This window comes from Gastrolobium bilobum, unplaced genomic scaffold, assembly GCF_033153095.1.
Source record: "Gastrolobium bilobum isolate Gb01-03AN ecotype WA unplaced genomic scaffold, APGP_CSIRO_Gbil_v1 utg850, whole genome shotgun sequence".
NCBI lineage: Eukaryota > Viridiplantae > Streptophyta > Magnoliopsida > Fabales > Fabaceae > Gastrolobium > Gastrolobium bilobum.
Genome location: NW_026897748.1, coordinates 95,202 through 112,267, shown reverse-complemented (window position 1 = coordinate 112,267; position 17,066 = coordinate 95,202). Strand labels below are relative to the sequence as shown.

Here is a 17,066-nt window from a genome sequence, read left to right as displayed (position 1 = left end):
TGGGTAAATATTGTAATGTATTTTTACCAAAAAAATATATATATTGTAATGTAAAGATATGATTCTTCGTGGAAAAGAAGAAACAAAACTCTAGGTGATCACGTGGCTTTAATACAGTAACAAGAAATGCAACCATGGAAAATGTACAAACTGGTGTTATCAAAAAAAAAAAAAAAAAAAATGTACAAACTGGTTTGGTGTTACTTAGTGCAAGTTCAAATTTTGAATCTTATGTAACAATAAAATACAATGGGCATCGTATTACGTACGCTAACAAATAAATATTGCAGAGTTGTCCGTCTGAATATGGCGACAATCACATCAATGCGTCTTTGTGTTCCTACGTGATAGAGCATACAAACAAAAGCCATAGTTTTTGTATATATATATATGTCAATTTATATAAGGTTGTCTACAGTTATTTTTTTTTACTAAGTACGACCGGTCGTACATTAAAAGTGCATTTTCTTTCTCCGCCACGTCAGCCGACAGTGTCTGAGAAGAGAAAAAAAGAGAGCAGTTTTATTGTTATAACTAAGTACGACCGGTCGTACTTAGTTAAAAATGGTAGCTGTAGATAACTTATCTAAAGTGGCTGTAGAAATACTTTTCCATATATATATATATATTTATATTTATGCGCTTATCATTTTTTAAACTGTTTAAGATAATTTTATTTTTGTCTATTAAATTATAATTGTACAAAGATGAATCAATGGTGATAAAGGAAGAGAGTAACTATTCAAAGGTAAATCAATTAATATAAGGAAATAAATAAACAAAATGACGTAATTTTGGGATTGTCGGAGATAAACTTATCTCAAGTTGCTGGAGAAATATTTTTCCCTATATATATATATGTATATATATATATATATATATATATATATATATATAGGGCTTATCGTTTCTCAGCTTGAGATAATTTTATTTTTGGCTACTAAATTATAACCGTACAAAGATGGATCAATGGTGATAAAAGAAGAGAGAGAAAAGGGCAATCATAATCATTCAAAGGTGAATCAATTAACATAAGAAAATAAATAAACAAAACGACGTAGTTTTGAAGTGGTCGGAGATAAATTTATCTCAAGTTGCCGGAGAAATATTTTTTCCATATATATATATATATATAGGGGAGGGTTATACTTACAACCTATTTTCGTTTACAACCTCTTACAACCATATCTTGACCGTTGATTTCCGTCAATCAACGATTATCACTTATTGTGAATTAATAAATTTAATTTGCAAAAATCTTAACCGTTGACTTACGGAAATCAATGGTTAAAATATGGTTGTAAGAGGTTGTAAAAAAAAAAAGGGTTGTAAGTATAACCTTCCTTATATATATATATATATATATATATATATATATATATATATATATATATATATATATATATATATAGGCAGGATCCTTTGACACCGGTGTCAAATTTAAAGTTTGACACCTCATCTAAGAGCCGTTAGATCAAAAAAGATCAACGATTCTAATTTGTAAACATGTGACACCATTGATCTTTTTTGATCCAACGGCTCTTAGATGAGGTGTCAAAGGATCCTGCCTCATATATATATATATATATATATATATATATATATATATGTGGGGAAGGATATTGTAACAACCAAGTTGTGTTACTACCAATTTACTACCAATCAATCTCACCCTTAGATCAATTATGTTGATCCAACGGTTATATTTATTTTCATCTTTGTATGGTTATGATTTCTCATATTTATATATAGATATGTGGGGAAGGATATTGTAACAACCAAGTTGTGTTACTACCAATTTACTACCAATCAATCTCACCGTTAGATCAATTATGTTGATCCAACGGTTATATTTATTTTCATCTTTGTATGGTTATGATTTCCCATATTTATATATAGATATGTGGGGAAGGATATTGTAACAACCAAGTTATGTTACTACCAATTTACTACCAATCAATCTCACCGTTAGATCAATTATGTTGATCCAACGGTTATATTTATTTTCATCTTTGTATGATTATGATTTCCCATATTTAAAGTGAAAGCATTAAATATGGGGAATCATAACCATACAAAGGTAAAAATAAATATAAAGTATTAAATTTGAGAAATCATGACCATACATAGATGAAAATAAATATAACCGTTGGATGAACATAATCAATCGAACGGTGAGATTGATTGGCAGTAACATTGGTAGTAACACAACTTGATTGTTATAATATCTTTTCCCTATATATATATATATATATATATATATATATATATATATATATATATATATATATATATATATATATATATACTGCCTGAGATAATTTTATCTCCAGCTACGAAATCATAACCGTACAAAGATTGATCAATGGTGATAAAGGAAGAGAAAAAAATAGGAAATCATAACCATTCAAAGGTGAATCAATTAATATAAGCAAATAAATAAATAAAACGACCTAGTTTTGGGGTGGCCGAAGATAAACTTATCTCAAGTTACTAGAGAAATATTTTTCCCATATATATATATGAGTTTAGTGAGTGTACAGTGACTAGATATAAAATTTGGTCCAGTGCACTAAGTTCTCCCGCGAAAACACACTTATAGTAAATATTATAACTATGTTCTCCCGGGAGAACATTATTACAATATTCAGTGCACTATGTTCTTGCGGGAGAACTTAGTGCACTGGACGGTCTAGTCACTTTATTTTTTCATATATATATATATATATATATATATATATATATATATATAGAAACCATTGCTGACTGACAGTGCAATATATTCAAAAACTTTAGTTATTTAATTAAACATTTTTTATTTATTTATTTATAGATAAAAACACTAATAAAATATAAATTAAGTTCGATTTGAGATATAATTAAAAAGTTTCTAAATAAATATAAATAGCGTGAATTTTTTTTAAATAACATATTATTTCAAAAGAAATGCATAAAACTTTAGTTTTGGTTTTTCGATTATTTTTCTTATTGTTAATTTTTTAGGTTGTAATCGATAGTTTTCTGTTTTGATTGATTACTATGATTTTGAATATGGGAGTGTGGACAAAAGAAAGAGAAAAAAATAGGAAAAGAAATTTTGAATTGTAATGATTACATTAGATTTACGTTAAGTTATGAAAGAGAAGAAATTAGGTAAATAACATAGGTTTTTTAAATAAATAAATAAATATAAAAATATATCAAAATTATCAAATTAATATACTTTTTGAATTATTTATCAAACCCATCAATGAAATTAGGGTGTTATGTGATAATATCTGTGTGTTGGCACATGGAACAATTCACTTGAGTAAATAATGGCATGTGTCATATCTTGATTATCCGTTTCAAATTTCACTTCCTCTATTATTATTTATTGATATCCTCTCACCCAATATACATAATTATTACTTAAGATAATACACGCTAATCTGTATGTACTTGGAGTGAATGGGGATATAGACGATAGATGGAATGAAATTTGAGATAGAATATTACAATGAAACCACATGTCACCATTTATTTCACACTATTGCTAGTAGGGGTGTTAACGGGCCAAGTCGAGCCGAGCTTTGATCTTAACGAATCAAGTCTGTATTTAAAAGTGTCCGACTGGCCTTAGCCAGCTACATGTTACGAATATAATATTGGTCTGTGGCCTGGTTTATTTACAAAAAAATAAAAGCTTGTGTGAAGCCTGTCTTAGCCTGTTAGCATGTTAAAGAATAAAAATAAGAGAACAGAATTCCACAAAAAATCAATTTCCAGATAGAAACCTTAGCTTCCAATTTGCAGCAATAATTTACAAAGTCTACAGTAAATAAAAAAATTAAAGTGAGAGAAGGTAGATAACAGGTTATATTATCTTAGCCCATTATAAAAAAAGTGCCAACAAAAATAAAAATAAAATAAATAAAATAAAAAATAAATTGACACAACGAGCAGTGCACAGTGGAACGAATGAGTTTTTGTGGGTTTATTTGTGTGAAGGAGGATGAAGGATAATATAGAACAACACTAGTAATTCCATAAATATACATAAATTCAATATATATCTAAATAGCATAATATAGAACAAAATCATTCAAAAAGTCTGTTAAACCAATAAAATAGGATGAAATGAATTGATGAGAGAGAGAGAGTTATTACAAGTAGTATAAAAAGTATAAATAAATATTTATATACTAGCCTGGGAGGCTCTAAGGCCGAGCTTCTGAATTAGAGTCTGAGGCCTTTTTATTAAACGAGCTTTTATACAAGTCCAAGTCTGGTTTCAACACGAGCTTTTATTAAATGAGCTCAGGCCTTTACGAGCCGAGCCAAAGACCTCTGGCTCGTTTACCACCCCTAATTACTAGTGAGTCCAACACCCAGATCTCACCGGTGGAGCCATCAAAATTATAATATATTGGATTGAATAATAGTTTGAAAATTATATCAATTTAATACTTTTCTTTAAAATTTGTATTTTTTGTATAACACGAAATTTGTATTTATTTGATAAAGGCCAATAACATTTCATATTAATATAAAAGGATTAATGTTTCTCATGTCGTAGGAGATAATTTTATTTCTTACACATAAATAAAAGTGTGTGAAATTCATATTTTTTTCTTTCTTATCTTGACACAAACTTCATATATTTTTATATATGCATAAATACATAAATATATAAATTATCTCTTATAATAAAAAAAAATCAATCCCTGGTATAAATGCACAAATGATTAAAATATTGTTCTTCAAGCAAACAAGCTTAATTTAATGTACTAATAACGCCAATAAGCACATTTTTTTTGAACATGTACGACTGTACAACGTCTCCCCTTTGAAACAAACCAAAATCATAACATTTTTTTATTTACTCAAAATGGAAGGTTATATTTATAAACTTTTTTATTTACAGATTCTTACAAATTACATTATGTTCTCTCGCGATAACACTAGATTACACTATGTTCTCCCGGGAGAACATAGTATATTTGTAAAAAAAGTTTGTAAACAGATCCTTCTCCTCATTCAAAATATGGTGACATAGGTTTTGATTTAAATAGATTAGACTTATATAAAAGACTTCAAGTCTGGTCTAACATAGGTTTTGATTCAAGAGTGTATGACCGACCATGCTTAGTGTAATTTGTAACAAAATATGGGGTTATCGTTTCTTAAGTTGCTGGACTTCTAGCTATGAATCATGACCATACATGGGTGGGTAAAAATATTAAATATGGGGAATAAATGAAAATCAACGATCGAGATGAGGATTACTAGCTGGACGTCCAACAACTTGAGAAATAATTTCACCTATATATATATATATATATATATATATATATATATATATATATATAGGGTCAGGATCATTTTACATTGTATAAGTTACACTTTCAATCTTAATCGTTGATCCTATTTATATCTAACGGTTTTAATTTATTAGATATTTGAGCCGTAAGAATATCATGCCTAACATATATATGTAGGTGTTAACATTTCTCCAGCCACTTGAGATGAACTTATATTATCTCAAGCTACCCTTTTAATTATGTACTATGGTAATACATAGTTATAACGTTAAAATTTATTTTTTTCTCTTCTCAGTTACTTTTCAGAACTTGTCTGTTAACGTGAGAAGAGAGAAAAAAATAACTTTAATATTATAACTATGTACTACTCGTAGTAGATAGTTAAAAAGAATAATTTGAGATAAGTTTATCTCTTGTGGCTAGAGAAATTTTTTTTCCATATATATATATTTGTTTTTGGTCGACCATATTTGAGCGCCTATTAGTTACTTAGGCACAATTAACCGTAAATTTGTGCATCTAAAATGAACTCCAGGGTTAAATAATATGCTTATACTTAGCACCTTTTTCTTATGTTAAATTGCAACTTAACAAATGGTTTTATGTAGAACACACAAGATTAGAGTGGGTAAATAATTAAATGGTAAATATGAAAAAAAAATTGAGGTAGGATATTTTTACTACTAATTTTTTCTACTATTACTCTAATCACCTTTGGATTAGAGGAAAAATTGAATGAAAAGAAAAAAAACTTTTGAATTCAATGATAATAAAATGATAGTAGAAAAAATTGATAGTAAAAATATCGTACCTCATTTTCTTATGGCAAAACAAACAGCGCACAACACAAATGATATTGCTGTAAATTTTGCATTGTTCTATATCATATTTATGTGCATAAAACTACAAACAAAATATAATTACTCGTATTGTGCATCCATTGCTAAACATCACACAAAATAATTTTTTTCCATGAATTAACTAATTGCATAATAATGTTCTACTTGTAATGTCCCCAATATGCATCAAACACAGCCATGATATTTTCTCTCTTATTTTCATGCCTAAAATAATTTGTCAATACAAATGTTCAAAGCCCACAAGAACTTACATGACAAGCAACCACCCTGTCACACTCTTTATTAACTAAAATCAAATTCCTCTCATACAATAATATTGTACATATCTTTTATATTTATAGCATATCTTTTATATCTATCACATGCAATTGACATATCTTGATATTAATTATAAAATCTTGAGTAATTCAATAAAATAAAAAACTAACATGAATCTTTCAAATCGGAATTCGAGTCAAACAACATCTTGCGGAACGAGTTATACAAAAGCATCACGGATTCGTATCTTTGAATGTGAGCGTAGAAATATAATCAAATCACACATCTTCTATTTGCATACTTAATTGTCGTTTTCCAGAAAAACAAAAAAAGGATGTTGCAGCATGTTTACATAACGATCTGTTGTGGTGCTTTGGTGATCAGGGAAAAGTGTAACAATTTTAAAAAAAAATAAAAATGGTGGAGGAAAAAGTGAAAATTAATAACACCATACGGTGAATGTTGCCAAGGATTGCCAAAATCAAAGGCAAATTCCCTTGCTCCTTGATTCAACGCGCTTATCACACGTAAACGTAGTTACCTGCCCTGATTACGTACTAATGTTGTAACTCTTAGATTTTGGTTGCTTCTTATCTTGTGTCAATATGAAACTTAGATTTTTTCGCTGAAAGTAAAAAGGAAGAAAGTGCCGAGTGCATGCATCATTTGACTTTAAGATAAGTGCATGGGGTAAAAGAAAATCAAAATGGAAGGCCAAACTCTATGCCATTTACTTAAAATCATTTTCAATAAGAAAATAAAGATATTGGTTAATAACTTTTACGGGAGTAAAAGAAATTTATGAGAATCAGCATACGATTGTCACAAATTTTTTATAAACTTTAAGATGGTCTTGTTTGAATCATTTAATAAAAATGTATAATGTAAGCAAAATATTTTCTATAGTTACACGATAGTATGCCTATGAATTTTTGAGGATAAGTATATGTAACTATCATTATTAATTTCTTTTAGATCTATATTTAAATTTTTCCATTTTGAGTTGCACAGGCCCACTTGCTAGCCTGGCTATTTATTAAAAATCTGTTAAAACTAAATATGCTTACATCCAAATTTATTATAGGTGGAACCCATATATAACGTTATTCAATTTGCCAATATCTGTAACCATATAATGGATAAATCCGTTCTACAATTATTTATTTATTTTGAGATTTTTTTTTTTTAAGATATTCCAATCGGTTCAATTCTTCGCAACTAGTCCGATTCGGGGCAAGTCCAGAATTAAGGCTTTAAACCCCTCCCAAAGGTGGTACTGGAGAGATTTTTCTTCTTATCATCGATTAATCAACTAATCTGGTTAAGTCGGGTAGGACCATAAAGATGACAAAACTTTCCCAATTAAATTGTAAAATCTCTTTTATCTGCATAAACCATTGCTAGTAAACTAATAAATTAATGTTCATAAACTATTGCTGGTAGATTAATACATGTTCACCAGATTATCAGACGACCACAAGTTTATATTCATGGAAAAGGAATTAGAAAACCAAGTTGATCTGTTGTATAAATAGAATACATGCATGTTTACAAGTTCCAAGAAGGTGTCTTCATGCGTGTATCATATGTTTTTGTGTATGGCAACAGCTAAAGTCTGAAGTATCCTCGTGACTATTCCCTACCAGAACTTTCAAAAGCTTATTAGACCAAACCGTACAAGTAGGTGAAGTTCATCAAAGGGGGCTTACTCTTTTTGTAGTACAATCTAAATTTGAGTAATAACAAGAAAAAGAAAAGAAAAGAAAAAGCAGATTCAAGATGCAGTGAGCCAGTGACAAAATTGCCAGGTAGATCCATATAGAAATGACTATACAGGATAAAGTAGAAACTGGTAAATAAATTTGGCATTACAGTGGCAGATATAACATGGCTTTTAATATGTTTCTTTTTTCTTTTTTCTGGTTAAATTTGTTAGGTAACAGCAAACATGAACAACCCTTTTTTGACTTAAAAATCTGTTTGACCACACACACACACACATTTTTGTCCACAAAATCAATTAGGTGAAAAGTGTTAAAGAACAACTCTTAAACGAACTTTACCTTGAGATTATATAATTCAATTTCTAATTTTGTTTAACACATGATTACACTCATCTAGATTTTATACTTTTTCTTAAAATTCAGACCTATATGAATCTCTCCTTAAGTAAAACAAAATTGATACTTGAGATGAAATGCATAAACCCATTATGGTAAGAGGGTCAGAAAATCTATGGGTCTTCATAAGCTAAGGTCTCTAATAAAGTTTAGAATTATGACGAAAATTAAACCAGAAAAGATGACGTTTACCCAGAGAAATGGAAGTTGGAAGTGTTAGACAAGCAAAGTTACCTAAAACAGAAGATTATTGCTTTAAAAGGTGATGGAACTAAAATCTCAGCCAAGAAAACCATAGATATCCACATGGCCACAAAACATAAAAATCACAAGGGACAAATGAAAGGACAAGAATTACAATGTCAGACTTTGTAGTTTAAATCTCTTTTCATTTCCTGATCTTAGATCTAGTCTGACTGTACTCTGAAGATCCTCTGTCAAAAAGATCCAAAACCCTTCTCTTATCCATTGCTCCCTTTCATCATTCAAATCTTAGACCAACTCTGCCATATTAAGTCCATACGTGCTTTTACAGCTAAGTTTGTTCCACAAGAATACGGCACACCTCGAAGGTCCAAGTGCATTCAACTCAGGTTCAAGGTACAAAGTACCAACACGCCTACGTATTCTCTGAACTTGCATGAAAGCTTTACTTGGTTTCTCATCCCAAGGTACGTTTCTCAGTTAGTTCAGCCCATACCAATTTTGTTTTTAGCTCTTAACTTGTTCGTATCTAATCATGTCTCCTTTTTCCTATGTATATATAGCTTCAGTAAATTAGATCATGTGAAGCATAAGCAGGAAAAAGAAAAAAATTGATCTTGTTTCAATTACTGGAAACTTGATCTTTTATTACTTTAACGGGCTTCCAAAAAAAAACTATGGTTAGATCCTGCTGGAAACCAAGTGGAGAAGGTGATGATGAGCTGCTATGGTACAAGGATTTGGGGAACCATCTTTATGGGGAATTCTCAATGGCTGTAATTCAAGCCAATAGTTCATTGGAGGATTGTAGCCAACTCGAATCTGGACCCTTGAGTTCTGATTACTTGGGTCCTCAAGGGACCTTTGTTGGTGTATATGATGGTCATGGTGGAACTGCAGCCTCGCAGTTTGTCAGTGACAATCTTTTCTGCAATTTCAAGAGTATGCTCTCAACTTTATTGTGTAATATATGTATATATATTGGACATGTAGCTTTGCTGTGTGCTGCTTTTCAAATGAATTGAAGACTAGGAAAACCAAACCACTTATATGTTGTTCCATGACCCAACTATTCAAAACTTTGATATCCTTGAAATCATTGTAAACGGGAAAAGAAATAATAGTTTACGAAATTTCAACTCTTTAACAAGAATAACTTTGTTTTCTCATTAACTTTGTTGTGGTAGTACTAACTGGATCATTTTTCTGTGTGAACCAGGTTTTGCTGCTGAACATCAAGGTATTTCAGAACATGTTATCAGAAGGGCCTTTTCAACAACAGAAGAGGGTTTTCTCTCTCTTGTTAAGAAACAGTGGCTAAGCAAGCCACAGATTGCATACACGGGTTCATGTTGTTTGGCGGGGATAATTTGCAATGGCATGCTATATATTGCAAACGCTGGAGACTCAAGGGCAGTGTTAGGAAGAATAGAGAGGGCAACAAGGGAAACATTAGCTATTCAATTATCTACAGAACACAACGTTAACATAAAAACAGAGAGAGATGAACTTCTTTCAAAGCACCCTCATGATTCACAAATCGTGGTTATGAAGCATAGAGTTTGGCGTGTGAAAGGCCTCATACAGGTAGAAATCTGAGAGATTCATATTACTTTTTTTTAGTAGATAGATTCATATTACTTTTCGTTACCGAAGATTTTAGATTCTAGAGCCAAACTTTTTAAGCAAACAAAGGAAAGACTCAAATCTAGAGCAAAAACAATTTGTTTATATTATTTGTAGGAAAGAATTATGACCACTGCACGATCGGTTATGCTTGACATTGTTGAGAAGGCCATAAGCAACAACAAAGACTTTTAACTGCTGACAACCTAGAAGTCATATATCTAAAGTCCTTGTAGATAACTTGGAACCACTTATTACTCCAATTCCATGTTAACAGAACGTGCCTTTGCAGGTTTCAAGATCCATAGGTGATGCATATCTGAAGAAAGCAGAATTTAACAGGGAGCCTTTACCATATAAGTTTAGACTACATGAACCCTTCTCCAAGCCAATTCTAAGTTATGAACCATCAATATCAATGCATAAACTCCATCCCGACGATCAATTTATCATCTTTGCTTCTGATGGTTTATGGGAGCATCTTAGCAACCAAGAGGCTGTTAATATAGTCAGCAATAACCCACGCAATGTAAGGTTCCATTCTGTCAATTCAAGGGTGTTGTCTTATTCAAGAATCCTTTCTGACTATATTGGTACATGATTCATGTAACAGGGAATTGCTAGGCGGCTTGTGAAAGCTGCACTTCGAGAAGCAGCTAAGAAGAGAGAAATGAGATTCTCAGACCTCCAAAAGATTGAACAAGGGGTTAGGAGACACTTCCATGATGATATTACAGTAATTGTTGTATTTCTAAATCCCAAACTGATTGATAATAGTTCTCTCTGGGGTTCTCCTCTTTCAATCAGAGGAGGTGGACCTGCCAATTCTTAGTGCAAAGAATTCTGTACTTCCATTAAAACCCGTTTTCAGAATTCTTGTATAAAGCAGACATCACACTTCAACAACAGCAGCATGCTTTCCAAGCCCCTAAAGCAGTTTGTGGTTGTAGTTGGAGCTTGAAGATTCTCATGGAAAAAATTACTCTTTGGAAACCTATTATCAAGGGAGATATAAAAAAAAGGCACCAGCTCCCACCACCACAAAATCTAAAAAGGTCATTAGCAGTATGACATTTATGGTGACAGCTGAATATGAAAATAGAAACAATTTACATATTGAGATTAAAATGAAGCAATTATCACTATAACCAAGTAAGTTCTAAATGTCCCATAAACCCCCTTCCGAGTTGTGTTCACTTTATGATCCGGTTAAAGATATCATATATTTATTATAAATTTTGCTTATGTTTCCTACGCCAACGAATACTCAGCCTCAGGTCATATCTCATTAGCTCAAGCTCTGTAATTTGAATATTAATTTGTCTGCGTCAATTTTGTATTACTGAGATCTTTTTATGTATTTTTTTTAATATATTCACAGATTCATTAATTATCCCACTAGTCCGATTCAAACGCTACAACTTATTATAAGGGACGACTCTCCCAAAATCATTTTTACTATAAGACCCATGATATAAAATGACTCCCAAGATTATTTTTTCCATTCTCAAAGTTCGAACTCAAAACCTTGGTTAAAGGGAAGAAACTCCTTATCACTTGAATCACTAAATGTTCTAACAGATCTTGTTATGCATTTCAATTAAGGGCAAGGGAAATATTGCTGCTGCTTTTACAAGTGTATTGTAACGTGCTTAAAGATAGAAAAAGTGGGTTGTGCTAAAACAGACTAAACCAAACATGTTATTAAAGGTTATATACATTTGAAGATTACATTTATCTGGCAGAAAGAGATGAGATGATGTCCGGCATCTGTATTTGACCTCTCTTTTTTTGCCATTACATATCCATTATTCCCCAACCAATAACTATTCTATTATATCATAAATCATAAATGTAGTTTAAGGAAAGAAAATTAATAACAAAAATCATTCAAAGACAGATATGCAGAAGCGCTCCCGGTCAGTTTCAAGAGAAATCGAATTCATGTGTCCAATCACCAAACATATAGAATAGATACCTCAAGGACAAAAGGGCATTACTACGGTGCTCAATTTTTTTTCTTGAATATAATACCCATCAAGCATTTAATTAGCTGAGAATTAATCCTGAGTGCCATATAGGCCATCCGGGGTAACATAACACCCTGGATTAAGACACCCCCGGTAGGCTTGGAGGCTCTTACTGGGAATTAGAAGAAAATTTCCAGGTTATGCTTCGAGCTTCATAACTTAAAAAAAAGGAAAAAGATGTTTTGCATTTAGAGGGGTATTCATTTCCAAAAATGTTTTGCATAAAGTAATGATCCTTCCATTCATTTATACTAGCTAGCATAAGTATGCCCCAGAAACAGGACATCTCCATTCTCCAAACTTTGGTCCAAACAAACAGTTTAAAAATAAATTACAAGGAAATATTAAAGGAAAAAAGTAAAGAGTTCCCTCCACAACCAGACCCACAAATGTACAATTCTAACTTGTAAACTAAGAAACATCATCAAAGAGTTCACTTATCTTAAGATTACAGCAAAGATAATAAAAATGGGAAGCTACAGCCTTGGAAATAAACCGAGTTTTAAAACCTACTTGAAAGAAATTTACAGAATGCATCCACACCTTCAAGTTTTCATTTGAAACATACAGCTTACCATTATTCACCCACATTTTTTCATGTGCGAGTGCCACAAGATAGTACCAGGAACATAAGCTTCGATATTTCTGCTGATCCAGGAAAGTAGTAAAATAGCAAAACACCAAACGTGATATGTTACTACAAGCACCAAAATCCCTTCTCAAGGAACAGTTCTAATCAATACTACCCAGTACAGATGTGCTTTAATAGCTACTTTCCAGTAAGATCTAAACACAAAGTGTACGTCGTAGTAGGCATGAGCATACATTAACGAACAATTCAAAGGACAAATGGATTGAGAAAAAAACAATTACAGATGCAAGTCAAAATGCAGCCATTATCACTTATCAGTATTTCTATGTTCATAACCCCCCTCCCTATAACCATTAAAAAGCAAGAAAAAAAGAAAGAAAGAAAGAAAGAAAGAAAGAAATGTGAAGCAACATTAATGTTAACTTAACACTACCCCGTTCATCCTACTTGGAAGCTAAAAATATTTGAGGGCCTATTTTCTATTTTTCTCAGTAAATCATCACTCCTCAGAGACAGACTAAGAAACAAAGCCTATCCTAACATTAGCAGATTCTGGATCAGCATGATGCACCAACCTGGTACTATCTTTTAGCAGAATAATAATGGGCATTTGACAAGCAGCAGGTAAGAGGCAATGAGTGGATGGCAATGTTAAGGATGAAAGAAATTAAGAATATATAAGTTTCCTTCCTACAAAACCTGCATTCATTTTTTTTTTCTAGGCTGTAGATTCCAAAATTTAAACCTTTGCAGATTTTAAGATAAGTAACACTATGAAGATGTCTGTTAATTACCCAAACGAGTCACCTAGTAAGCCAACACTAAGACAAAAGAAAAGCAAGCTTCTACAGACCACTTGAATCTTTTCCATGGCTTAGAGGAAGGCATCCGTAAACATAAGAAAGATAAATGCATCTGATATGAAAAGTAGATATGGTGTGGAGGCCACTCTGTGAATCTTGAACTGCTAAAAACTAGACCTGCAGAATAGTTAAAGGAAAAGAAGCTCGTTAAACAAAAAAGATAATAATATCATAAATCAGATTTGAACTGAAGACATGTGTAATTTACCAAAGCAAAGGATAACAGGCAATAGCAAATACCATTGAGTAATTAGGGATAAGAGCTAACAGTATAAAGTAACTTACAAGAAAATTTCCTACAATTAAACATGCAAGCTACCACAGTCAGGTCCCTCCTACAGCTTTCCCTGCAATAGCTGCCTTCTAGTATACAAGAGAACAAACGGAACAGTCAACACAAGCATACACTTATTTCGACTTTCTATGACTCAAAGCTTAAGAAGTGACCAAAGGGCCTTACTGGCTCAATGTTTCCCTCGCCATTTACTTTAGGCAGAGAAGCTGATGATGAATCTGAAAACCTGGGAACAGATAACAGAAAGACTGATAAGATACCATGCATGCTCCATTCTCGTAAGCAACAGGAAACAGCTGTATATGAAATGGGAGAAACAAATTATGACATGAACCTACCTAAGAGCCCTTGCTTTCCTTTTATCTTCCTCCAAAGGGTCAGCCTTGGAAACCGGAGCAAACCTAGCAAGCCTAGCTTTCTTCTTTGCATCCTCATCAGAAGCAGTAGAGGGACTAGGCATCCCAAACCTGTGAAGTAGGATTAGTAACAGTGTTCACTCGTATTCCCAGTGAAAAAAGCCATGATTTAGAGGATAATATTAGAAAGGGGGAAATTTGAAAACCTCTCTGCCCTAGCCTTCCTCTTCAGCTCCTCTGATTTTGATGGCTCTGATCCCTGTACTGTGGACACAGTGCCAAACCTGCAAGTGAATAAAATGTGCAATCAAAACCGTTAGAGATATAATATAAGCCCGAGACGAAGCTTGGAAATGAATTCTGGCCATGGTGAATGCTTGACAATTACAAACATCAAATCCACTATTTTTTTTCTAAAACTAAGAGGTTACCAAACCAATCCACGAATATAGATACAAATAAGGTTCGCAAAAGAGTGAAATAATATGGATCACTGAACGCATATTAAGTTCGCTATCAAATAATATTAGATGAAAGGGCACATGCAACTGGAACATCAAACCCTAGAAATTGAAAAAGAAAAAGGAAAGGTAAAGAGAAAACAATTAGACCTTTCAGCTCGGGAATTACGCTTCTCTTTCTCGGACAGCTGAACAGAGATGCCAAATCGCTCAGCGCGGCGAACCTTCTTCTGAATATCGGAAAGCGGAGCATCGCTTCCCGCTTCAGCCGGAATCTCCTTGGATTCAACGGTGTCCGCGTCTTTGTCGGCAGGGATTGGATCTGCATCTGGTTTTGGTGAGGTGGGGTCCAGGGTTTTGTTAGGGTTTTCCAGCACCGGGTTGTTGTTGTTGTTATTGTCGTCGTCGGTGTGGGTGGTGGTGGTGGTGGTAGCAGAGGTTGCCATTGGAACTGGAAGATCGATTTGAAAAAGGAATGCCGAATGAGAAAGAGAAGGAGAACGAGAACGAGAGAATCAAACAACGCGAAGTCGTGAGCGTGCGATTCCTATTCCCTCTGTTTACACTATCTAGTTGTTGGGTTATGCAGACAACACATCTATATGACATACGACAAGACACACGACACGACACTCCTATATCTTAATTTTAACAAATATTAGAGACGTTAAGATACATTTTGATATTAAATAATATTTTTAGTCTAAAATTATGATATGAGTATGCATGACTAAGTAGTATTTCATATAACATATATCCCATGAATTTCCAATATCAGAATGCTGTATAACAATTATTTTCCAAAACATAATGCAAATAACGCATACAGAATTTAGATTCAGCATAGTATATCCATGAACAAAATGTGGGTGATGCATACAGAATTTAAATCCAAAGCATGAGAGCAACAATTCACAATCCATGTACTAGCTAGCAGTAACAGAAGGTAATGCCACCAGACATTTACCTCGCGCGTCCCAATTAAATTTACCAAACAGGAGCGAAATAGTCCAAATTCTCAATGATTTTGTGCACCTAATTGACAAGTGGAACAAATCAAAATACGTCCCAAGCTATTCCTAAGAGTTACCAATAATCTTCCAAGTTTTAAGACTCTTAACCCATTCGGCCATCATGGTTCTTTTCCCAAAAATATATTCTGACTTTAAATTAATCTTTACCAACGTTTAACAGCGAGAATTTATTAAGATTTCCAACCAAGGCAGAATCAGTTTTGACACAAAAATTATTCAAGACTTTATTCATAAAATTTTCTGTTTCTCTACTCATGATGTGCGCAAAGGAGGACCTAGTTGTCATGTTGTATTTTTAATTTAAGAGGGACCTAGTCCAAATTAAGTTTTACCAAGACAGAATGCGTTTTATCTAATCAAAGCATCACGGGTAATTTATTCTAAAGCTCAACTAATCCATGTACTGTGCGCTTTAAGAGAGTCTAAGCATGTTGTATTTCTAAATAAAAATAATTATGAAAAGTAAGCATACGTTTGAGCACGCATCTTATAGGCATACCCCGGTACCAGGGTTCTGGGACACTTGGCTTCAGTCCGCTTAGGTACACTTGGAGCCCTTCTGAGGAGCCACCGGGATTCTCCACTGTTCTGTTAGTGATACGTGCACCGTAGTGCTATGAACGTACACTTCTGGCGTTATATACGCACTTTGATTATGATTAGTATTTGATGGATCTGAACTGATGATGCGACTGTTTTGTAATTCTGTATCTGGTTAGTACTGTTGCATTTGGTTTTGTTATCACACTACTGGGATTTTTCTCACCCTTTTGGGGCTGCTATTTTTATAAAATGGCAGGAGGAGGGAAGAACATTTGAAGACATGATTATATAGACATTTCGCAGTTATGTGCTGCTGTTTGAACAATTGCTGTTACTGTTTGACTGTTGGATGACTATATAAATATTTTGAGAGGTTGGATTATTTTTTTACGCATGATTTAGTTACTGTTTTGAGACTTTCTAATCAGTTAGTACCTTGGATAATTCTGAAAACGTTTTGCGGAAATAACTTCTGAACGTGTATTCTAAGTGCTATTTTTTTTAGAAACTGATTTTGCGAG

General features: G+C 32.8%; 2 protein-coding genes across 3 annotated transcripts; one reads left to right on the top strand and one right to left on the bottom strand.

The window, feature by feature from the left end:
* The first annotated feature begins 8,842 nt into the window (after positions 1-8,842).
* Positions 8,843-11,910, top strand: LOC133309819 (probable protein phosphatase 2C 38). The gene is made up of 5 exons (XM_061510655.1): positions 8,843-9,212; positions 9,309-9,687; positions 9,965-10,332; positions 10,664-10,900; positions 10,985-11,910. Exons 2-5 carry the CDS (start codon positions 9,423-9,425, stop codon positions 11,201-11,203), a joined length of 1,089 nt encoding a protein of 362 aa, XP_061366639.1. The 5' UTR covers positions 8,843-9,212; positions 9,309-9,422; the 3' UTR covers positions 11,204-11,910.
* Positions 11,911-12,608: 698 nt separating this feature from the next.
* LOC133309830 (protein MODIFIER OF SNC1 11) lies at positions 12,609-15,528 on the bottom strand. Of its 2 annotated transcripts, none has more exons than XM_061510670.1 (6): positions 15,119-15,528; positions 14,714-14,791; positions 14,490-14,618; positions 14,317-14,377; positions 14,142-14,219; positions 12,609-13,973 (listed from the first exon to the last, which is right to left on the bottom strand). In XM_061510670.1, the coding sequence occupies exons 1-5, from the start codon at positions 15,412-15,414 to the stop codon at positions 14,181-14,183; spliced, it is 603 nt and encodes a 200-aa protein (XP_061366654.1). In that variant the 5' UTR covers positions 15,415-15,528; the 3' UTR covers positions 12,609-13,973; positions 14,142-14,180. The 2 variants fall into 2 exon arrangements, with proteins under 2 accessions (XP_061366654.1, XP_061366655.1); XM_061510671.1 differs by having other exon boundaries at positions 14,142-14,216.
* Between the last annotated feature and the right edge of the window lie 1,538 nt (positions 15,529-17,066).